The 24,102-nt window shown below is 34.1% G+C and overlaps 3 protein-coding genes and 1 pseudogene across 12 annotated transcripts in view; 1 reads left to right on the top strand and 3 right to left on the bottom strand.

The window, feature by feature from the left end:
• Window positions 1-6,572, bottom strand: part of LOC110661812 (disease resistance protein TAO1-like) — a 53,419-nt gene extending 46,847 nt beyond the window's left edge. For 3 of the 7 annotated variants that reach the window (XM_058133517.1, XM_058133519.1, XM_058133518.1), the window contains exons 1-3: window positions 3,738-4,779; window positions 3,441-3,533; window positions 2,816-2,897 (exon numbers count right to left, since the gene is read on the bottom strand). Coding sequence is in view for 1 of the 7 variants with exons in the window: in XM_058133520.1 (XP_057989503.1) it covers window positions 3,441-3,533; window positions 5,311-5,388; window positions 5,510-6,136 (798 nt within the window). In the remaining 6 variants the exon portion in view is untranslated. Of the gene's footprint in view, window positions 1-2,815; window positions 2,898-3,440; window positions 3,534-3,737; window positions 5,389-5,509; window positions 6,145-6,464 lie in introns of those variants that run through there. The other 4 variants (XR_009143063.1, XR_009143062.1, XR_009143061.1 and 1 more) reach the window with 4 other exon arrangements.
• Window positions 427-2,366, top strand: LOC131173142 (YTH domain-containing protein ECT3-like; annotated as a pseudogene).
• A 647-nt stretch (window positions 6,573-7,219) lies between the features above and the next one.
• On the bottom strand, window positions 7,220-19,908 carry LOC110661718 (disease resistance protein TAO1). 4 transcript variants are annotated; one of them, XR_009143058.1, is made up of 7 exons: window positions 19,707-19,908; window positions 19,480-19,623; window positions 18,132-19,324; window positions 17,538-17,717; window positions 16,436-16,543; window positions 8,342-8,652; window positions 7,220-7,680 (listed from the first exon to the last, which is right to left on the bottom strand). XR_009143058.1 is itself a non-coding variant. In XM_058133516.1 (5 exons), exons 1-5 carry the CDS (start codon window positions 19,893-19,895, stop codon window positions 7,602-7,604), a joined length of 1,785 nt encoding a protein of 594 aa, XP_057989499.1. In that variant the 5' UTR covers window positions 19,896-19,908; the 3' UTR covers window positions 7,220-7,601. The 4 variants fall into 4 exon arrangements, 1 of the variants encoding a protein (XP_057989499.1); XR_009143060.1 differs by having other exon boundaries at window positions 8,613-8,652; XR_009143059.1 differs by lacking the exon at window positions 8,342-8,652.
• Window positions 19,909-20,564: 656 nt separating this feature from the next.
• Window positions 20,565-23,842, bottom strand: LOC110644454 (disease resistance protein RPV1-like). The gene is made up of 3 exons (XM_058134257.1): window positions 23,370-23,842; window positions 21,000-22,083; window positions 20,565-20,879 (listed from the first exon to the last, which is right to left on the bottom strand). The coding sequence occupies exons 1-3, from the start codon at window positions 23,840-23,842 to the stop codon at window positions 20,565-20,567; spliced, it is 1,872 nt and encodes a 623-aa protein (XP_057990240.1).
• Between the last annotated feature and the right edge of the window lie 260 nt (window positions 23,843-24,102).

The raw sequence follows: 24,102 nt of genomic DNA, 5'->3' as shown, positions 1-24,102 counted from the left end.
GTACCAGCTCTGATACCAAATGTTAGGATTTTGGATTCCTAACAAGAGAAATTAGGAGAATAGAAGAAAGAAGAAGAAACTGAGAGAGAAGAAGTAAGAAAGAGGATCGAAAGAAAGAAGAATTAGGGAGAAAATTAGAGAGAAAAAGAAGAATATTATTTCTAAGATTTCAGTTATGCAATTACAAAGTAACTCCCCAGTTTTATACACTTTAGCAGTTGTAACTGCTTATCTAATAAGTTCCAGCTGTTTACTAATCAATTCCAGCTGTTTGCTAATCAATTCCAGCTGTTCATTGACTTCTATAACTGTCATCAGCTACTCTCCTTCAGTTACAACAGCCTTTCCCTCCTTTTTATTCCTAAACTTCTTCCTATAATATGTAATAGATACCTTCTACATCCTGTTTCCTATGGATCAGAAGCCATGCCTTTTTATTCATGGGGTTCAGCATATGTTAGTGATGTCTCAAATGGCAATACTGGTTCTCGAAATGGAAAATATGGATCAGGCTCTACTCTTGCTAAGTCCAGTGGTTTTAACTCTATGAAGTCTAATGGCAATACCGCTGGCAAATCCTCTAAGTCTACAAATACACAAGCAATCAGACCTTGAAACAAGGTATGAAATATTCTTACTTTTTATGTGTATATCTTTGAACTTTTCCAAAAAGAATTGATTTTGAAGTTTGTTGTGCTAGTTGGTCATCACTAGTCTTCAGTTTTGAGTGTTTTTGCTGATTTAACTTTTTTGGTTACAGGTGTCTACATTGGGTTCTGATTTCTCAGCAGGTCTCTTGAAAGGATACCATCCTGTAGGAAATTTGCCTCCTTTTTCTGTCCAAAAACATGGTCCATTCCCGCATAATTGTCCTATGAACTATAGACAGAATGGAAAGATATGAAATGGAAATGATAGAAATAAATCTACAGACAGACTCTATAAAAACAGTGATTTTGAAACCTCAAATGAATTAACTTGTGGTCCTAGAGCCTCTAACAAATTTTCTTCTCTGGAGACTGCTGTCAAGGAAGACTTGGGAATCACTGTACAAAGGGATCAGTATAACAAACTAGATTTTGAAACTAAAGTACGCAGGTGCTAAGTTCTATGTTATCAAATCTTACAATGAAGATGACATTCATAAGAGCATTAAATACGATGCATGGGCAAGCACCCCAAATGGCAATAAGAAGTTAGATGCAGCATTCCGTGAAGCAGAACAGAGATCAGGTGGAACTGGCACAAAATGTCCAATTTTGCTCTTTTTTTTTGGTGAGTTGAAAATCATGTCTTCTATCTTCTGTTGTGCCTAAATCCTCAGTTCTTATCATGTCTAACATAAAATACTTTGTTTCAAGTCCTCATTTTCTGTTGATCATAACTTTAGGTTAATGGAAGTGGACAATTTGTTGGGATAGCTGAAGTGGTTGGGCAGGTGGATTTTGATAAAGATATGGACTTTTGGCAACTTCGCAAGTGGAATGGTTTCTTCCCAGTTAAATGGCATGTCGAAAAAGACATTCCTAACAGTCATCTGCGGGATATCATCCTTGAAAATAATGGTAGGCGGCCTGTAACTTATAGCAGAGACACTCAAGAGGTATCTCCTTTTCTTTAGAACTCAATTGTATTCTGATGTTTCTGTTGTGAAAGCCAGTCTGCTCTACATTTACATCTTCTAATTTGTTATATTATATTTTAAGAAATATGGCTAGAACTAAATCCATATTGATTGTCGAAAATTGTGTTCACTTCATGGTAGTACTGCTTTACAATGAATATTTGTTATACTTGACCCTGTCACGTTGGGAATGGAGCAGAAATAATTTTAAGTTCATGTTAACCTCAAAAAATAAAAAAAATAAAAAAAAACCACTCTCTAATTTGGAAGTTCGTGGTTTTGAGAAAAGACCTGTTCTCTTACACAACAGCTTCTATTTGTGGAAGTCTTCTGCAATATGCTGTGCATATGGTTCCCCTGCATTAAAAACTCAACTTAGTGGAGTATGTTGCCATTTTTCTGTTATTTTCAGTGGTTGTACCATACAATTTAGGATTGATATTTCAATGTATCTGGCAAAAGATGCTGCCAGAAGCGTAGAATAGAAACTTGTGCACGGTAGCCCCCTTTTCTTGTTGAATATATTTAAGGTTGGATTGACACGATTTGTTATAATAATTTGCAGATTGGACTTGAGCAAGATTTGGAAATGCTGAATATATTTAAGAGTTATTCAGCTAAGACCTCATTGTTAGATGACTTCAATTTCTATGAAAATCAAGAGAAATCTCTACACACTAAAAAGAGCAATAAGCCTGCAACTTTGCGAATGGAAATACACGAAAATGGTGATTTTCTGTAAGTTCACTCTCGAAAACTAGCCATATAGTTTTGTCAACAATTCAGGTTTTACTGTTGCATCTTCTGAGAAGATGCATTTTTCCCCTAAAATTTGCTATTGTTAAAATCATGATCTTATTGTTATCAGTTTGGACTAGTAGCTGAATTCTATGAATTTTGCTGTGCAATGTTAGGGATCTATGTTAACTGCTAAGAACAAAAAGGGTTGCACCCTAAGGTTCCACCTGTAACCAACACTTATCAAGTATGCAACTATGCGATAATTCTATCAAATTCAAAAAGATCTATTTCAAAATTTCAGTAAATTTAAGGAATATTGGTTATGTAACCAAGATCTTGTCAAATCGGATATTGCTATCAACCACATATTATCAAACCAACTTGAGATCTACTTAATCAATGAAGTTTGAATATGACGACCATTTCATTAGTAAGAAAATATAGACGCACCTCTTGCTTTAACTCCTGAGCAAGTTTGTTATCAGCGCATCCAATCTGACCTTTAGCAAGGCAATCAAGTTTATGATGCCTTCTGCAAATTAGAAATAGCTATGTTATTTAAAGCAAAGAAAGATTATGATATAACACCTTGTACAATCTAAGACATTGTCTATTCTAACATGTGAGAACAAAGCAAAAGCAGGGTGCAGTGACACATGAGCCACATGGAGTCTGTTTGATGTTTACATTAGACTTTATCCAAGTTTCTTAACACCAGTTAACAACTGGACTACACTGAATAAATTTCACAACCATAAGATTTAATCATCCAAAATATCTCACAGGACCAGTAGAAAATTGAGCATAAAAACAACAAATAGAGGGATGGGAAAAGGGAATGATAAAAAAATTGTCCTCTGCTAATTGTATGACCATTCATCATTTCATGCTGAATTTATCTGCTGCCAATGTAGATTTACCAGATAACCTCAATGAGACATCTAAAAGTTGGATATTCAGAAACCAGGAATTACCATTTAATTTAAAGAATTCCCAAAACACGTCTAGAACAGTGGAGGAAAATTGTATATACTACGCATTAACAGAAAAAGAATTAACCCATAGAGAGACATACTCATGACATTTTTTGTCTTCTGTTTCGATTGACCGCTTTTACCATGTCCTTGACTTGATGCTCCAATGTCCTCCCCTTGAGGGGCTTCAGCACCTGGCACAATGAAAAATGAATAATGCTTAGGCTACCATAGTAAAATGAAGCCAAACAGCCTTAAACCAATGGAGCCCAGCATGTTCCAATAAACAACAAGTAAAAAGATTTTCCTAAACTATGTAGCACAGACAAACCATGAACATATTAATCAGCTGTTTCAGCTGTCAGCAAACCCCACTATGAAGAAATTCCTGTACTTACCAATTGATAAAGGATCAGAATGAATCAGGGTGTACTTAAGATGTTTTGGGATGAAAGAACGGTTACTTTGTGGTAGCAATCATGAAGTCTACCTCTGGTACCACATATGATTTGGCACTAAAAATCTTATGGCAATGGCTCATCTGATTTGTAGCCATATATATTTCAGGAAATGGATGCCCTGCTACATTAGTTATTTCTTGGCATAGTTTGGCCCCAGTAACTCCTGCTTAAGACCCATGTAAGTAAGCTAATGATAATTTTAAATGAAAAATGATGAAGGAAAATTTGACCTGAATTAGTAAGATTAAAAGTACTGATATATTTTCATTAAAAAAAAAAGGAAAGTACTGATATATTGCCAAAAGCACTGAAATTTATTTTTTTATATTGTTATCAAGTACTAAAATAATAGCTATTCCTCCATTTTTGAAGCTATAATTTATAATAATAAAAAAAGACCTAGGATAAGTAAGACCTAGTACTCGTATGGTGGCTATGTTTCCACATGCCAACCAATAAAAGGCTATATTAGTGTCAAAATGATAAAAATGATTGGTTCATTTTGCTTTTTCTTTTGGTTATTTTGAATACAATGGGAAAAAAAAAAGAAAGACAAGTTTACCAAATGAGCCTTACCAGACAAATAAAAATGATTTGATTGAGAAAGGACACAACCATAAAACACATACCACTGGAACCTCTTGATTGCTTAGTGATAAACCAGCTGCAGTCCAATACTTCATAAAATTCTTCTTCACCCTTCTCATGAGGTCAATATATAGTCACCTTTACTATTATAGTTATAACAGTTGTCCCAAATGAATTGAATATCTTTATAAGCATCCTCTGAGTTCATAAATTTATCATCTTTTTCAAGATTTCTGCATATTGTTCCAAAGTCCATTGGTGTACCAATGATGTCAAAATAATCCAGGTTTTAAATGATCCCACAAAAAAAAAAGTTACTTTATGGAAAGAAATAAACATATCAAGCATTCTGGCATAAAAATATAGAACTGTTATCAGAACAAACCTAGTACTTCCACATTTTCTATTCATCTTGCATAAAGAAATACTGAGTGCTCAGTGATGGACAATATTTTCTCTCTTGTCGTATATAGGTGGTGATTGATATGACATGATGAAGACAGATGAGATTCCTATGGTATACCTGAGGGTGGTCATTAAATAGAGATAGAGAGAAATGCAGAGAATAAAAATGAGCCGGCAATCATAAACGAGAGACTACGGCTTCTAAGCATTTGTTGATCCACACTCATCAAAGACAAGTAGCAGTCAACACCAAATTAATTGCAAAAGCTTCATTGATCTTGGCAATTCTCTCTAAGGAGCTGCAACACTCAAATTCACCAATCTAGGCAAAATGAGAGAGAACAAAGGGAAAAAAAGAGAAGCGGGAAAGAGGGGGGGTGGTGTGTGGGGGTTGGGGTTTGGGTGGTGTGGTAATATAAGCATTGTGCTATAAGGACCATAGATATAATGTCATTAAGCACCCCAAACAGTAAGTATTTCCACTTACAGGTATTCCTAGAGCTTTATTTCCACTTACAGGTATTCCTAGAGCTTCGGGATTCACAGGAACATTGAAGGTTTCAGCTGCATCCATTTTCATTACCTTCTTAATCCCCTGAAAGGATAAAACTAAACAAAAATAAGTATAATTAATCACATTTCAACCACACTGCAATGACAAACTTGACAATCATGTAGTCAATAAAAGCAAGGGCATCCCGCTTGACCTAACATACCAACATGGCAGAATCTAACTCTTGCTTGTTATATTGAGATTCCTGATGAGGTGTCTTCGATTCCTTTTGTTGTAAGCTCTCATCCTGCACCATTACAGTGCTACCACTCTTCTCAACACTCAATCCACCAAGCACTTTTGAGAACTTAATCTTTATACTGCCAGGTTTCTTTGACACATTTCCAGGAACAACAGTTTTGATTTCGGATAGGGAGTTGCCAGTATCTTCAATTTTATCACTAACCACTCCTTGTTTCTCCAAACCCAGTTGTGGGCTACTCTTATTAGTATCACTCTGCGATTCTAACAACTTTGAAGTCTTGAGCTTAACCTTAACACGCCTAACTGACTTTCCTGTAGTCTTGTCGGTCGAACCATCAGGGTTGATACCAGCAAAAGTCAATGGCCGGTCTGTAGCAGTGGAAGAAGGTCTATCAATATCCATTCGAGATTCATATTCTTCATTATTATGACTATGATTATTATTATTATCATCATCATCATCATCATCATCTGCAGCAGAATTATCTTCTCCATCCAAACTGACTAAATTTACAGATGCCTCATTTGTGGCAGCCACAGGAACGCCCTTTTGCCCACCCTTCTTGTTCCCTTTCTTTCGCTTCATATTATACGCTAACAGAAGGCCAAAACAAAACAATCACAAAAGAATCTCATAAATCTACAATTCAACACATTTTCAGAAGATCCCAATCGGTTACAATTAATTTCCAAGCCCATTGCTTCACACCAAAAGGAAAAATAGTACACTGAATATAAAATTGAAAATTTCTCATTCAATTATCGAAAATATGAAGCTTCAAAGAAAATTTACAAGCAAAACCCAAAAAAACGGATAACACGAGTACACATCAATCTTCCCTAACCAGCAAACCCTCGAATCAACCTGTATAAAAGAAAAAGCGCAAATTAGCAGCTGATAAATAGCACCACACCTTCTTCCAGTTGAAGGAGAAATTCGAGCTGATAATAGATTCGGTGCAGATATAGACAGAGACAGAGCTCCGTTATTGGGGTTCTGAGCTTCCAGTTCCAGTTCAATTTCAATTAACAAAAAAAAAAAAAAGACTCAAACGGCAAAACCGGCGTCGTTTTGATGGTAACTTAATTATTTTTTTTTTTGGAAGAAAATATGTATATAAAATAAAAAAAAATAAGTTGAATTTCCTTTTTATTTGGTGAATTATAAAAAGAAATCAGATATTAATTAAATTTATGATGAATCTTAAATAATTTCTATTACTTTATTTTTTTAATATATTTAATTTTAATTGAAAATTCAAAATTGACACTTTATAATCTGAAAAGATCTTCAACAATATTAAATTAAAATTTATTGGTGAATAATTTTAATTTTCTAAAAGCCCATTTCTCTTATTATGTTTGAATGATCTATGCTGATGATGCCTTTATTTTAGGAATGGCAGCTTAAGCTTGCTGTGTTAAAAGGAGTAATCTGACCAAGAGCTCTAGCAGATGATCTTCCACCAGCTGCCATTCTCTTTGGAAATAGATGCTCTAACTTGGATGATGAATCCTCTTTACCAATTCTGCAATTAAAAATCGGAGTTCAAGTAGAACCAAGATATGACGATCTAGTTTGAACTTAAATCAATTTGATTTAAATTGATTAATTTGATCTTATTTCTTATCAAAATTAAATTTGTTTTCTTTTAAAAAAGAGAAAAAATTGAAAATTACAAAAGCATCATTTCAACATAAAAAACTACACCAATTACATTAGTTATTAAAGAACAATATCAAACCAGTAATCATAATCAAAGTAAAAGGCCCATAGATCTCTGCAGATTGCTTTTATCATTCTCACTGTCATTTTCATCCATGCATCAAGATAAAGAATACCAACCAGGATCAGCGATCGCACCAAACCAAATAATACGAAACTCTTATTATGAGCAACAAAAATCATGATAGGACTGTTCCAGTTATGAACAATACATGCGTAAAGACATAAAGCTTGTCTAGCAGTCAGGGCTGCATGTCCAATCCAAAACGACAGGTTCAATCCACCAAGCCTAGTAGTAATATCATGCACCAACACTAACAAATACTTAAAGAGGGGGCAAAGAGAATCCAAAACACATATTGACGAGTCCTGTGATGTGAGGATCATGCCTCTTTACAGTCATCCTGCATGCAGAGTAAGAACACATCAAGAAGTTAGAATTTATGTATTTAAGTCTCAAAGGAGGTCAATGATCATAATCCGCACATATCCCAAATTAAAAGTTAATGTAAGATGCATCAGTGGTGCGGCAAACCAGCCAGCTGCACCTCAAATGGAAGGACAATTTGCGCAAGTGGGAGACCGTTTATAATAAGGTCAAAGTTTTCTTAACAAAATCAGACTGTGATTTGGGATAGATGCAGGATTAAGGGCACCCGACCCACTCCTACCAGGATATTTACTCTTAGCATACCCTTTCATTAACCCCATTCCTTTCTACCAGTACTAAAATTTTGTTTATTGTTAACATGTAGAATATTTGCAAATGTATTTCTTGACTATATTCATTTTGGACCCCTAGCACAGGTGAGAGTAAACTATTAAACAATTTGAGGCTTGACCTTAATATACATTACGTATTATTTTAAAATTAGCGAATATTATCAATAGTGAAATGTTGATTTTTGAGAATAACTTTGTAATATCCACATGGTTTAGCTATGTTAAAAAAAAAAATGAGGTTTTGCGACAGTTATGATAAAAAATAGGAACATTGCATCATAAAATCCAGCAAGCGAGATTATGATTTTCAATCCTGCACCTGATTAGTATGGTGATCATCACCTGATAAAGGAACTAATACCAACTTGGAGCTTGAAGGCTACATGGAGATGGACAAACCAACTCCACTATAGTAGTTGGGTTAGCATAGATATATAGCGTGACAAATTTTTCGATATTCCCTTCTCAACAGCCATAAACTTACACTTCTGACCCATTTCATAGGTTGACTTCATCTAAGTTATAGGGATAGGGCCTAACAAACAGATGATAAATTTGAAGGATGAAGGCATTTTGCAGGACAGGTAGTAGCAAAGAAGTTCTGTATCCTCACCCTGTCCAATTCAAGCTGACTAAACACCTCCCATCCCATCCTGCCCCACAAAATAAAAGATAGACATTTTTAATCTCATCAATAATCTAGTCAACCATGCAATTCAAATTTTAACCTCTAGCACCTAAGATTAATAGAAACAACAAAAATGCTAAAACCATGATAATACAGAATAAATGGTTGAGCCAGGGGCCCAGGGCAGTATAAATTATATAATACAATTCAATATTAAACTAGATTACTTCAGTATTTACATGATCTTATTGTTGTATTCACTTTCTCCAATCAGTTTTGGACTAGTAGCTGAATTCTATGAATTTTGCTGGGCGATGTTAGGGATCTTGCCTAGATACAACAACAATGAAGCCTTAAGTCTTGCCTAGATACTTAACTAGAATTGAATGACTGCTATGAATTGTATTAATGCTCCCATTTTAAATTTGCTGACTGCTATGGCAGTTAGCTGAATTCTGTTTAATGTTTGTTCATTTTTAGTTGCTAATTTGGCAACTCTATTTTTATTGTGCAGAAGCATACAAAAGCAGGAGATAGGAAATGTGATGATGATTTGAGGATCAAGGAAACTACTAATCCCATGACTTTTATCAACTCAACTCAACTCAGCTAAGCCTTTATCCCAAAGATTTGGGGTCAGCTATATGGATTCGCTTTCTCCACTCTAAATGATTTTGAGTTAAATCCTCATAAATGTGTAATGCTTCTAGGTCATATTGTACTACTTTCCTCCAAGTCAATTTAGGTTTACCCCTTTTTTTCTTTCTATCATCTAACCTAATGTGCTCTATTTGTCTAACTGGAGTCTCCATATGTCTACGCTTCACATGACTAAACCATCTCAATCTCCCTTCTCTCAACTTATCTTCAATTGGCACCACTCCTACCTTTTCTCTAATACTCTCATTACGGACTTTATCTAGTCTAGTATGGCCACTCATCCACCTTAACATTCTCATCTCTGCAACTCTTATCTTAGACGCATATGACTCCTTCAGTGCCCCCAACACTCACTACCATATAACATAGCCGGTCGTATGGCTGTACGGTAAAATTTTCCTTGCAACTTATTGGGAATTTTACGATCACATAAAACTCCCGTGGCACGTCTCCACTTCAACCATCCGGCTTTAATCCTATGACTAACATCCTCCTCACATCCCCCATCTACTTGAAGGACTGATCCTAGATATTTAAAGTGATTATTTTGGGACAGTACCACTCCATTTAAACTAACTCCTTCCCTATCACCAGTTTGGCTTTCACTGAACTTACAATGCATGTATTCTGTCTTCGTTCTACTTAACTTAAAACTCTTTGACTCTAGAGTACTTCTCCAAAGCTCTAGCTTTCTATTGACTCATTCTCGTGTCTCATCTATCAGAACAATATCATCCACAAATAACATGCACCAAGGAATACTCTCTTGTATATGTTTCGTAAATTCATCTAAAACTAATGTAAAAAGGTAAGGGCTTATGGCTAATCCTTGGTGTAATCCAATTGAGATCGGAAAATCTCTTGTATCCCCTCCCACTGTGCGCACAATAGTAGTTGCTTCTTCATACATATCTTTCAACACTTGTAAGTACCTAATAGATACCCTCTTTTGTTCTAACACATTCCATAAGACATCTCTTGGAACTCTATCATAAGCCTTCTCTAAATCAATAAAAACCATGTGTAGATTTTTCTTCACATCTCTATATTTCTCCATCAAGCTTCTAATGAGAACGATCGCTTCCATAGTTGAACGACTGGGCATGAAACCAAATTAATTGAGAGAGATAGAAGTATCATGATGTCACACCTTACCCCTCTATAAGGCATAACATGATCCCGTAGAATACCTAATGAACTACCGAACTTCACCTACCGATAATTCATTAAGTACACTACAAGGGATTTTGAAACCATTTTCTTACATTTTGGGAGTGGTGAGCATTTTGGTAAGAATGAAAAATCATTTATTCAAAGTTTAAATACTAGTAAAAATTTTTGTCCAATTTAATTTTGCCGCAAATTTTGTAAAAATTTTGACAGAGTTCCGTTTGTAATTAGAGAAAACAGTTCTTCAAATACCTGCGAAAAACACTTCCAAAAATTTTTCACAACTCCCAACCTCCAATAAATCTCAAATCAACTCAATTCCAATCACTTCAAAATAATTCCACAATCCAAATTAAAATTCATCATCTCAAAATATTTAATACTTCATTCACAAGGCATAAAACATGAAATTCACATATACGAATATTAAATTTACAGAAGGAAATCCAAAATAATTTTATTACAATTTATTTACAACTACTCAACTTACATTGATACATACAATATTTCTATATTTACATCAAAATTATCTACAAGAGTATAAAATAATACCCGTACAAAATGATCGATGTGGTCCACAATTCGATAGCAGCTCACTCTGCTGCTTTCTCCTTGCTCTTATCTGCGACAGCAAAATAAGCTATCGCTGAGTATAAACATACTCAGTGGTGCACAATAAAAATTTAAAATGCAATACATAAATCATTCATTGATGAAACACAATTTGAATACTTCTCAATCACATTTCACAAATATCAAAGCTCATAACAACTCCATTTAGTCAAATAATTTATTAAACATAGTGTTGCCAAAATCATACACAACTTAAGCCATGATACAAAATTTCCGATCAATGCCGTGTTGTACACCACGACAAAGCAATCTCAACCCTATTAATCAAAATCAATGAGGGAGGTGGCTAGCTAGCTAATGAGTACTCATCCGATCTCAACCTCAACTGGCAAGCCAGAGAGGGAGGAAAATAAACGATCTCAACCCCACAAATGGAGGAGGAATAATGTGATACTGTCATGCTAAGTGTGAACATAAAATCAATTCAAAACAATTTATTCAAACAATTTATGAGAAATCTGATCAATTTCTAAAGTCACATTTACGATTATAAAATGGCAACACAGTACATAATTAATCAAAGAAGTCAAATTTTTGAGAATAAAATATTTAAACAAGTATTATTGTGCACAGACCTGACGTGAGTCGCCTCTAGGCCTTGACTCGCCTCTAGGCCTTGACTCAGTCTCTCAGAGCTTCCAAGTCTTTTTCACCTGAAACACACAATTTCACAGTGTTTCAGTACCATAACTTAGCATAAATCCAAAAATAAATTTCACTTCATTTTTACCTAGCTTTAATGTGCTAATTTCGATGTTCTCGGAGTTTTTGTGTTTCGGGTTACTATTCACTACACTATTCAAGTCAAAGTGTTGACTTTTTAAGGCATAATAGGTATGGGAACTCCAACTTCACCCACATACCACATTTTGGTCATTAAATTTGTTGGTTTTGGTCATTTTCTCAAAGCTTAAGTCCTTCAAGCAAAATTGTCAAATTTTCAGTTTTGGTGCTCCTAGTTGCACTGTTCCATTGGTCAATCTACTGTTAGAATTTGGCAAACCTTCTTTCATAGAAAATGTTCCTTATTGTCTTAAGTTTATTCTCATTTTTGGATCACCTCAATTGGAGTTTTGTAGCTCAAGTTATGGCCATTTAAACTAGGGCTGCCGGATTGAAAACAACCCAGATTTTCTGGGCAATTTTGGTGCTGGCAGATTTGGGTCACCAACTTGGGGTGGCTAAATGGCTTGGTTGCTGGCAGAATTTGGACTTGTGTTCTTCATAAAAGTTTTAGGTCTATATCTCATCTAACCTCTGGTAAAATTTCAGGTCAATTTGACTTGCCTAGCTCGAGTTATGACCAAATGAACAAAAACTGTTCATTTGGTCAGTTTGTACAGTGGCAGACTGCTCTTATCCAACTTTGGTCAATTGGTTCACTAAGTTTTGGTCACTTTTTGGGCATGATTCCTAAATGAAAATTGTGTCATTTTATGTCTATTTTCATCCCCAATTGGTACCATATCAATTGGACTTGTAAAATTTCAGTTTTGGTCCTTTAAAGTTGACTTGGTCATGCTGCCAGCAGCATGACCATACAACCTCCGAATTTAACTTAATTTCCTACCATTCCCACACAACTCACTTGGTCATAATTGACCATTATTTCACTTCACAATAGGTCAAAGATATCATTTGCTCATTTCTCACATTTTTGGTTCACAAACCCTAATATTCAAAACCTTAACTTATCCATCTCATGCATTTAATCACAATTAGTGCTCTTAATCCTAACCATTCAACTAAATAAGGTTTTTAAACTCATTCAAATCCATCAAACCATACAAAATCATACTCCCCTTCAACAGGCCGAAATTTCAGTTTGGTCCTCCCCCTCCCCCCCATATTTATTTCATTTAATTAATTTCTAAGCTCATTTCAACAACTAATTATGCATTTAAAATGGAAATTAACAAGTTAACATACTAACCTCTCTTAAAACTTCAAATCTCTATCTTTAACTCTTCTTTCTTCTTGTAATCTTCTTCTCAAGTTGCAATAACAAGCTCTAGTAAGGTTTTTAGGGGAGTTATGAAGGTTAAGTGAAGAAAATTAAGCTTAAATGTAAGCTCAAATGGAGGACCATTCATGGAGGAACAAGGGAGAAAGTGAGGCGGCAATTGGGAGAAAGAAGAAGAGATTTTTGTTTTTTTTTTCTTTTCTTTTCTTTATTTATTTTAGTTTATGGAAGACCACAAAATCTAAATTAATAATTAAATTAATTAATTTATTTATGGCATCATGCATGAGGTCATGCATGATGTCATCACCTTTTTACTTTTTCATTTTCCTCTCTTTTTTTTTTTTTTCTATTAGTTCTTTAATTTAATTATCGATACTGAAATTTTCTTTTCTCCGATTTTATTTGACAGTTAGGTCAGGAGTCAGCTCTCGGGGTCAATTGACCAAATTGCCCCTCGCCGGTTCATCCCGGTTTGCAAATAATTCCATATTTCTTTCGGCTCCCTGACCTAATTATTTGACTGGCTTAACAGTTCTTTTTCGTGATTTTCTCTTTTCCACTGTGTTCATAAGGGTCCTAAGGACCACGGCGTCACATTTTACGATTCGAAATTTGAGTCTAAAACGACTTCGCAGTCGTTCCCGAGAAGGTCACCCATCGCTATGACTCTCGGCTCGTTTAACCTCTTATGTTCTGTTTTTCTTATTTATACTTAACTAATTGGCAATTACTAATTATTTGTGTTTATGGCTTCTCTAGTTGTCTTAAGTATGGTTCTAATCCCCTTAATTGTCCGGACCGACACCGGTCACCGGAACAGTGAAATATACCAGGCTATACAATTAGGGGTGTTACACATGACGTAGTTGATGCTCCACAACTCTCTCCCACAACTTCATAGTATGGCTCATGAGTTTAATTCCTCTATAGTTTGAGTAACTCTGTATGTCTCCCTTATTTTTAAAAATAGATACTAAAATACTCCTCCTCCATTCATCATGCATTTTCTTTAAGTTTAGAATATTATTAAATAATTTAGTTAACCATGCCACTCTCATATCTCCCAAACATTTTCACACTTCAATTGGTATTTCATCAGGTCCACAGGCTTTACCCACTTTCATTCTCTTAAGTGTTTCCTTTACTTCTAAAGATCTAATCATTCTAGTATAATTCACATTCTTTTCTATTGTTCTACAGTCTATATTCACGCTATTACCATTTTGACTATTATTAAAAAGATTATTAAAATAATTTCTCCATCTTTCTTTATTGTCCTCATCTTTCACTAACACTTTTTCTTCTTTATCCTTAATGCACCTAACTTGATTCAGATCTTGAAATTTCCTTTCTCTCCTCCTTGCTAATCTATAAATATTTTTCTCCTCTTCTTTAGTTCCAAGTTTCTCATATAACTTTTCAAAGGCCTATGCTCTTACTTGACTAACTGCCTTTTTTGCCTCTTTCTTTACTATCTTGTACTGTTCATATGCCTCATTATTATCACATTAAGGTAATTTCTTATACCATTCCTTTTTTCTCTTCACTGCCTTTTGTACTTCCTCATTCCACCACCATCTCTCTTTTGAGGGTGGTCCATGTCCTTTAGACTCTCCAAGTACTTTTTTAGCTACTTCTCTAATCTTTGATGCCATCTGTATCCACATATCATTGGCCTCCATATCCAGCTTCCATACTTTGGATTCGAGAAGCTCATTTTTGAACTTCACTTGCTTTACTCTTTTAAACTCCCACCACTTTGTTCGAGCTACACTATTTCTTCTGGCCTTACTTGAATTGTTCCTAAACTTGACATCCAAGACCACCAATCGATGTTGACTTGTTAAAGCCTCTCCTGGAATGACCTTGCAATCCTTGCATAGAGCTTTATTTGTCTTCCTGGTTAAGAGGAAGTCGATTTGGCTTCTATGTTGCCCACTTTTAAAAGTCACTAAATGTGACTCTCTTTTTATAAAGTAAGTATTTGCTAGTATTAGGTCGTATGCCATAGCAAAATCCAGGATGCTTTTTCCCTCCTCATTTCGATTGCCAAAACCAAAACCTCCATGGACATTCTCATAACCTTGTCTATCACTTCCTACATGTCCATTCAAATCTTCACCAATGAAAACATACTCTTCATTCGGTATGCTTTGCATTAAATCATCCATATCTTCCCAAAACCTTTGTTTACTCTCACTGTCTAGTCCTATTTGTGGGGCATAAGCACTAACTATATTTATTATTTCTCCTTCTAGTACTAGTTTTACTAGTATAATTCTATCTCCTACTCTTTTCATAGCTATTACTGCGTCTTTCAATGTCCTGTCTATGATTATGCCCATCCGTTCTTGTTTCTCTCCTTTCCGGTAAACCACAGTTTGTACCCTGAATCACCCACTTCCTTACTTTTCTCTCCTACCCATTTAGTCTCCTGAATGCAAGCAATATTCACCCTTCTCCTTTCCAAGGTATCCACAAGCTCCATTAATTTTACTGTAAGTGATCCAACATTCCAAGTACCAACCCTGATCCTCCTCCTATCCTGCTCCTTCCTAATTGGTCTCCTTTTATGATATCTTCTATTGTTTTCTATATCTATCTTGTGTTCTGTTCCACTATCTGTTTTACTATCTGTCCTATGGACTAACTTCTTTACCCACACCACCCACACCCGTCCATGATGTGGGAACCCTTGCTCACTTAATACCACACCCGGGCGTAGGCATGGCTTGTCGCTTTCGGTGAACTCCCTAGACCCTTGCATATTTCTCACTACACCCGGGCTCCAATGTAGCACATCGTGAATAGAGGACGCCCCAACGTTTATATCATTTGAATCCATATCATAAGGTGTGACGAAATTTTTACGCTGGTTGTCACCTACCGCAACCCTCCTCCTTTATACGAGCTTGGGACTGGCTAAGCGTAAGCTGATTAGGCGGAGTTCCCATGACTCTTATCAATCTAACTAAAAATCTCTCCCCACGGCTACAATTCAAAGAGTAATTCTTTAAAGAAGCCAATAGAAAATTTAATTCCTGTTGTTCCTGCACTATAGGCATTTTATAGCTTTTTTAGTTATTTACAATGTTTATTGTACTAGAGGGGTTTTCCTCTAATGTGATGTTGTTCCTCTTCCTTATTTTATCATTTCTTTAGATTTCTATTTATTCTTCAAGTGAGAGAGTTGTAATTTATTAGCAATGTTTATCTTAGTTGATTTAGAGGTGAAGTGGGGTTGATTTGATCAATCATTAGATTTGGAAGTTAATGTTGTAATGTGGATGACAGAATAGATCATATGTTCACATAACAACATATTATATTGCAATATTGATTACATTACATATAATGAAAATAGTATTTATCATTTCACCTGTTTTTCCCCCTGATTTGAGCTTAATTATTCTCCTGTATAGTCTTCCCTCTCTTTCTCAAGTATGGAGCGGAAGGTTGTTAAGAACCAAATAAGGAGATGATAAAGCTGCAAAAGATTGCAAATATTTGTAAGAGTAAAGCAATTAAGAATGCTAAAAAGTAACGGCAAACTAGAAATTAGTTAACCCTGTTGTGAAAGTGGGCAGGGTTTGGTTAAGAGGAAGCAGGAAGAGATAGAGAGAGATTTAGATCGAGTGAAGAAGAAGAAGCCTCCTCTTCCTTTTCTTTTTCCTTATTATTTATTCTTCTTCTCTTAAGGTTGTCTTCCTTTTCCTTTTCCTCTTCCTCTTCCTTTTTGTTCTCTCATGATTCAAAATGTCATTTTGGTTCTCATCCTCCTCCCGATTCAATAACATATTCCTTATCCTCAGGTTCGCCTTTGTCATCTTCCTCATGTTTTTTTTTTCAATGCTTATTATTGAATTTTGATGTCCAATTTTGCTCTTGTAACAAGAAATTGAATCCAACAGTAGGAAGCTCATCTTTAAAATAAAATGTATACAAGCTTTAAAAAGAGAAAAGTGAGAAAATGGCTAACTAATTTGGGAATTTCACAAAGCCTAATTCTTCAGGAAGGCCAAAATACATGCACTGCTTTTATGAAAATTTATTGTAGATTGAGAATGAACATAGTTCTGCTTGCCAGGGCACAAGGCGTCCTTTGGCAATTGATTGCCATTACATACTTAAGACACTTGAGCGAATCTAACTGTTTTTTTTTATATAGGAAAAAAAAATAGAATATTTCTAAATGCAGAAGAAATTTTATGTCACAAAAATGAGAGTGAATATCAATGAATGAAAGGATAAGATCCATCTGATATATGGCATACATCAAATAAGTTGGTCAAGCAATAAGTACCCATCAACATGAACAGAGTAATTGGAAGCGATTGAGGTCCAATATTGTAAAATTTAGGATTTATAAATAGAATATGGAATTGTGTAATGTCTAGCCTTGAAGCAGTTAAGAAGCAAGTGTGCTGACGGAGAATGTTGAAATTAAGAATGCTAAAACAGCAAATAAGAAATAGATTTACCTTTTCCTCTTCCTCTTCCTCTTCCTTTTCGTTCTCTCGTGATTCAAAATATCATTTTGGTTCTCATCCTCCTCCGGATTCAGTAAGTCATTGTGTTCCTTATCCTCAGGTTCGCCTTCGTCGTCGTCCTCATGTTTTTTTTCAATGCTTATTATTGGATTTTGATGTCCAATTTTGGTCCTGTAACAGGAAATTGAATCCAACAGTAGGAAGCTCATCTTTAAAATAAAATGTATACAAGCTTTAAGAAGAGAAAAGTGACAAAATGGCTAACTACTGATTTGGGAATTTCACAAAGCCTAGTTCTTCAGGAAGGCCAAAATGCATGTACTGCTTCTATGAAAATTTATTGTAAATTGAGAATGAACTGCTTGCCAAGGCACAAGGCATCTATTGGCAATTGATTGCCATTACATACTTAAGACACTTGAGTGAATCTACCTTTTTTTTTTTTTTTAAACAAAATAAAATTTGAATATTTCTAAATGCAGCAGATTGTGTGATGTCTAACCTTGGAGTAGTTAAGAACCAAGTGTGCTGATGAAGAATATTGAAATTAAGAATGCTAAAACAGCAAATAGGAAATGGATTTACCTTTTCCTCTTCCTCTTCCTCTTCCTTTTCCTCCTCTCATGATTCAAAATGTAATTTTGGTCCTCAATTTGTTCCAATCTTTGAAGAGGAGGTTCGCCTTTCTCGTCATCCTGATGCTGATGGGGTTGCTCGTCATCCTGATGCTCTTCATTTGTGCTTCTCCTTTTATTTCTACTATATATAGGATGGACCCCACAATCCATAATTCGCTCCTCATACACGCGACCAAGAGTGATGAAGCAAAACGAGGCCTTAACCAAACACTCTTCATCAAAACGCCTCCTCAATCCATTGAATGAAAGCAACACGTGTGATGAGCCCGAACAGTACGGACCTTTACAAAAATGATCCCAATTGGCAAAATCCTCACCGTTAAATAAGGTGAATTTATTATGTTCCTGCCTATTTCCAGACTCATATATGAAATCCACTCCACATTCAAATCTTTCAGGTAAATAACCATAATGTTTAAAATGAGTAACAATGCAGAAAGAGAAGGCAATTAAGTGACGAAGGTCAATTTTGAATGAAAGCGAGGATCCAATTTTGTTCTTATATCTCATCCCTTCTGGCACTTCACCTCCTGCCATAAATAGCATAACTTTCTGACCCGACAGATGCGCTCTAAAAACATCCTCCATCACTTTCTTATTCAAATTGACGCAATCAATAAAACCAAGAAATTTGCAATCTTGAAATTCACTTTTTTTTGCTTCTTTATTTTCATCTTCACTTTTTTCTGCTTCTTCATTTTCATCTTCATGTTCTAAGAAATGGAAAGAAATTGATGCAGATTCCAAAGAGGGGCAATTACTTGCATCTAAGTATTCTAAGCATGATGGAAGCTCTGGTAAACTTTTAAGACTCTTGCAACGGGCTAAATCAAACTCTTTCAACTTCGAAAGTTGTTTGATGCTTTCTGGAAGACTTTCTAAATTTGAGCATTTATAGAGAGATAACTTTTCAAGACATTTCAACTCGCCTAAGTTGCTTGGAATAGTCACGAGTCTTGAACATTTACTGAGATTAAGTTCAGTAAGCTTGCTCAGATTTTGAAGAGAGGGAATTTCAACCAAACTCGTACATCGTCTCAAATGTAAAAACTCGAGATTTGGGGCAATACTAGACAAGTCTGGAATCCTGATCAGTTGATGAGAGAAGCTGAGGTCCATTAATTTCAAATTTCGAAGAGGCTGTAATTAAATAGAAAAATATCAAAAATTTAGAAGATAAAAATTTTTAACTTTATAAAATGTATCTAAAATTTATAAACTGTACCTTATCTCCTCCATTCAACAGTTTTTATGGGTTTGATATTGCGCATAAGAAGTTCAACAAGATTACTTACATTTTGAAGAGAGGGAATTTCAACCAAACTCCAACATCCAGTCAAATATAAAAACTCGAGATTTGGGGCAATACTAGACAAGTCCGGAATCCCGATCAGGTTACTAGTGTAGCTGAGGTCCATTAATTTCAACTTTCCAAGAGGCTGTAATTAAATAGAAAAATATCAATAAATTAGAAGATACAAAGTAACTTGTATAAAATTTATCTAAAATTTATAAACTGTACCTTATCTCCACTAAACGGTTGTTTGACTTGGCTAGAACTCATACGAAGTTCAACAAGATTACTTAGATTTTGAAGAGAGGGAATTTCAGCCAACCTATAACAGTCATTCAAATATAAAAACTCGAGATTTGGGGCAATACTAGACAAGTCCGGAATCCTGATCAGGTCTTGAGAGTAGCTGAGGTTCATTAATTTAAAATTTCCGAGAAATTTTGTATACGTAATTAAATCGAAATATATCAATAAATTAGAAGAATCAAATTAACTTCTATAAAATGTTTCTAAAATTTAACAACTATACCTTGTTTCCTCTACTCCACGGTTGCATGAGTTTGCTATAACGCATATGAAGTTCTACAAGATTACTTAGATTTTCAAAAGAGGGAATTTCAACCAAACTCTTACAGTTATGCAAATATAAAAACTCGAGATTTGGGGCAATACTTGACAAGTCCGGAATCCTGATCAGGTTACAAGAGTAGCTAAGGTCCATCAATTTCAAACTTCCAAGGGGCTGTAATTAAATAGAAAAATATCAATAAATTAGAATATGCAAATTAACTTTATAAAATGTATCTAAAATTTAAAAACTACACCTTATCTCCTCTACTCCACGGTTGTATGAGTTTGCTACAACGCATATGAAGTTCTACAAGTTTACTTAGATTTTGAAGAGAGGGAATTTCAGCCAAACTAGGACAGCCATTCAAATACAAAAACTCGAGATCTGGGGCAATGCTAGACAAGTTCGGAACCCTGGTCAGGCTACAAGAGTAGCTAAGGTCCATCAATTTCAAAGTTGAAAGAGACTGTAATTAAATGGAAAAACATCAATAAATTAGAAGATACGAATTAACTTTATAAAATGTACGTAAAATTTATAAACTGTATCTTATCTCCTCCATTCCACAGTTGTGTGAGTTTGCTGTCACGAATACGAAGTTCTACAAGTTTATTTGGGCAACAGTTTAGTGGCAAAGATTCTAGAGGATAATAATCCCAGTCAAGACGTTTTAGCTTTGGTGGGCAAAATTCAAAGTCGTTAGGAAGGCCCGTTTGATGCTTGACTTTTGCGAATCTAAGATAGCGCATCTTCTCAAAGGCCGTGGCACTAAGCTCCATAGTATTTCCCCAAGGCGAATAAAGCAATATGCCTTCAACATTTTCGATTCCCTGATAAAATAACAGCAAAAAGGATTATTGATTAATACTTAATTCATCACGAGAGCTACTATTCTTACAAAATTCAAAAATGATAATGAAAGAAGCTTCATTGATTAATTCAGTCCTTACCGTATCTGTTGTCAATACATGATCAATATCTTCAAAATTCCACAACCTGCTGCGTCCTCCAGGCTGTTTGCATTCCTTAATAACAATATCCTTGCCCATTTGCTCTAGCAAGTCATGCATATCTACCATATTGTTTGAAATAGTTATAAGAGATTTCTCAATTAGACTAGGTATTCCACTTTCTGGATAGAAATCAAATGCTTTTAATGTTCTCTCGACATGATCTTTATGTTCACCTTTGAAGAAACATGCAATATCAAGAAATATTTCCTGTTCATTCTTTGCTAGCCCATCGTAACTTGTTTTCAAGACATCTTGAATTTTCTGAGGAGATTTGCTTTCCAATTTTTCCAATTCACTTTCCCATTCTTTTATCGTCCTACGAAATAAATGAGATCCCAAAACTTTAAGAGCTAGTGGGTTGTCTCTAGCATAGTTTGTCACCTTCTTTGATAGCTCCACATATTTTTCCTTGGGAAGATTTTGGTTGAAGGCATGCAAGCTAAAAAGTTCCAAACCTTGAGAATCACTTAACTTCTCAACCTCATATATGCCTTCCTCTGAAAAATCAGATTTAAATACGTGTGAATCTCTACTAGTTATGATGATTCTACTTCCCTCATCATACAAATCACACTCTCCTGCTAAATCTTTTACATGGTTTCGATCCTCTACATCGTCAAAAACAATCAATACCTTCTGACGTTTAAGCCTTCTAGTGAAATCCTGCAAATACAATTTGTCTTCATGTAAAATTTTGTCCCCTAATAGTTGACGAATGACTTTGTCTCGTACATCATTTGGTGATTGCTTTGTCATTGTTTCCCTAACATTTTCTACAAAGCAATGAGCATCGAATTTACTCCTATTTCGACGAAATACTTCTTGTGCAATAGTTGTTTTACCAATACCTCCCATCCCCCAAATTCCTATAACTTTTTTATCGTTTAACAACTGTTCCACTTTTTCCACACGTGATTTAATTCCAATCAATTTGTGATCATAAGAATCATCACTTTTAGACAAATTATTAAATTTCTCCAACACATCATTGACGATTTCGTCAACTAATTTGACCTCATCCCTAATCACATATAAACAACAAACACTAGTAAGTAAGATAGACTCACACTTCTAAGTATATATAAAGCTAAGCAAGCCTTAAAATGACTTTACATGTGTGTGCTACCTAAAAAAGGACATGTGAGACATAACCTTTTTATTTTTATTTTTTATATTTTGTTATATCATAATTAACTTATCACATGAAAAATTAACTTTTTATCTAAAAATTTTATAATTTCGACTATTAAAATTTTATCTCATGCAAAAATATTAATAGCTATTTAAAATTCGCTTTACTATTTTTTTTTTAAAAATTTAAAATTTTTGAACTTCTACTTATTATAATATTTTTAAAAATTAACCATTTTTAAATTCATTTAAAATTATATTAATATATAAATATTTATATCTAAATAATTATTCACTAAAAAATTATTTATAAAATTTAGGCATTTATTTTTAAAGACATTTCTTATTATATTTAAAATTAAAAATTTTAAATATGATATTTAAAATATTGCCACGTTTAAAAATAAGAAAAACTAATATATTAATCCATTTATTCATTAACACTTGAAATAAAATTATAATTAATAAATAATTTTATTATTAACATTTTATAATATGATTATGAAAATATAAAATATAGAAAAATACATATTAAATTATTTTATTAAATATATATTATTGATATAATTTTTTTAAAAAATAATTTACTATTTTTCTAAGTTAATAAAAATGAAATTAAAAATAATTTGTTCACTAAAAATTATTTATAAAATTTAAGCATTTATTTTAAAAATATTTTTTATTATATTTAAAATTTAAAAATTTTAATAATGATATTTTAAAAATTATCATGTGTCATATGAATTTTTTTATTTTATTTATTATTTTACTGATATATGTCATAATTTAAAAATAACAAAAACTAATATATTAATTAATTTATTTACTTATTAACACTTGAGATAAAATTGTAATTAATTAAGAACTTTATTATTAACATTTTGTAATATGATTATGAAAATATAAAATGTAGAAAAATATATATTAAATTATGTTATTAAATAAAAAAATAAACAGTATGCTCAACATACGATTAGTATATAATTAATATGTTTTGATTTTAGAATAAGCTAACAAATGTCCATTTCCATATTAGTGCTGCCTATATTTGGATTAGTACTAAGTATTAAGATTAATGTACTTTATTAAAGGCGTCTATATATTTTGATTCTATTTCCATAAATTGAAACTTAGAAAAACTATAGTAAAGAGTAATTAAAAAAGTAATTAACTTACCTAATAATTTGTGAATCCCATCCAGATAAGACGCTTACTTTCATCAGAGCATGCTTCCAGCTCTCCACCTTTTGTGGACTCTCTTTTTCTTTATGCACAGCCAGTGCCTTCCCGAAATTCCCCGTCAGGTCTTGAACATCAGTTGGATCTATTTGGTAAAAAACTGGTAGGACTATTTGTCCTGATTCTTCTCTGCATTTATGTATCTCAACAAGCTCATCTAAGCACCACGGAGAATTTGCATAATTTTTGGAGAAAATGACTATTGAGGCACTTGATTCTCGGATTATTTTCAAGAGCTCTGGTGAAATCTCTTCTCCTTTACGAAGCTCTTCATCCGTAAAGGTCTTGATTTTTTTGTCCTTCAAGGCTTTAGAGAGATGGGAGAGAAAACGACAACGGACATCTTTGCCTCTAAAACTAATAAAAACATCATATTCGCAGGGTAGGGTTGAAGAAGAAGTAGAAGCCATGATAAGTGATAAAAGAATGATCTGGTGCAAACTGAGTTTGAAGAAGGTAGAGAAAGCAAAATAGTATTAGAGATGAATATATTGTGGGTGTGTGGTAAACTATTCGGAGACTTGAAATTTATAAACAACAGATATAGAAATTAAGGGGAATTAAAAAAAGGAAGGCGAGTGGAAACACCACATTGGCCTTCTACAAAGAAATCATTCAGTGTGAATGAAATTATGAAGCCGTTAAGCAAAGCAATAAGAAATCATTTCGT

This window comes from Hevea brasiliensis, chromosome 14 (genome assembly GCF_030052815.1).
Source record: "Hevea brasiliensis isolate MT/VB/25A 57/8 chromosome 14, ASM3005281v1, whole genome shotgun sequence".
Lineage (NCBI taxonomy): Eukaryota > Viridiplantae > Streptophyta > Magnoliopsida > Malpighiales > Euphorbiaceae > Hevea > Hevea brasiliensis.
This window is presented reverse-complemented; position numbering and strand designations above follow the sequence as displayed.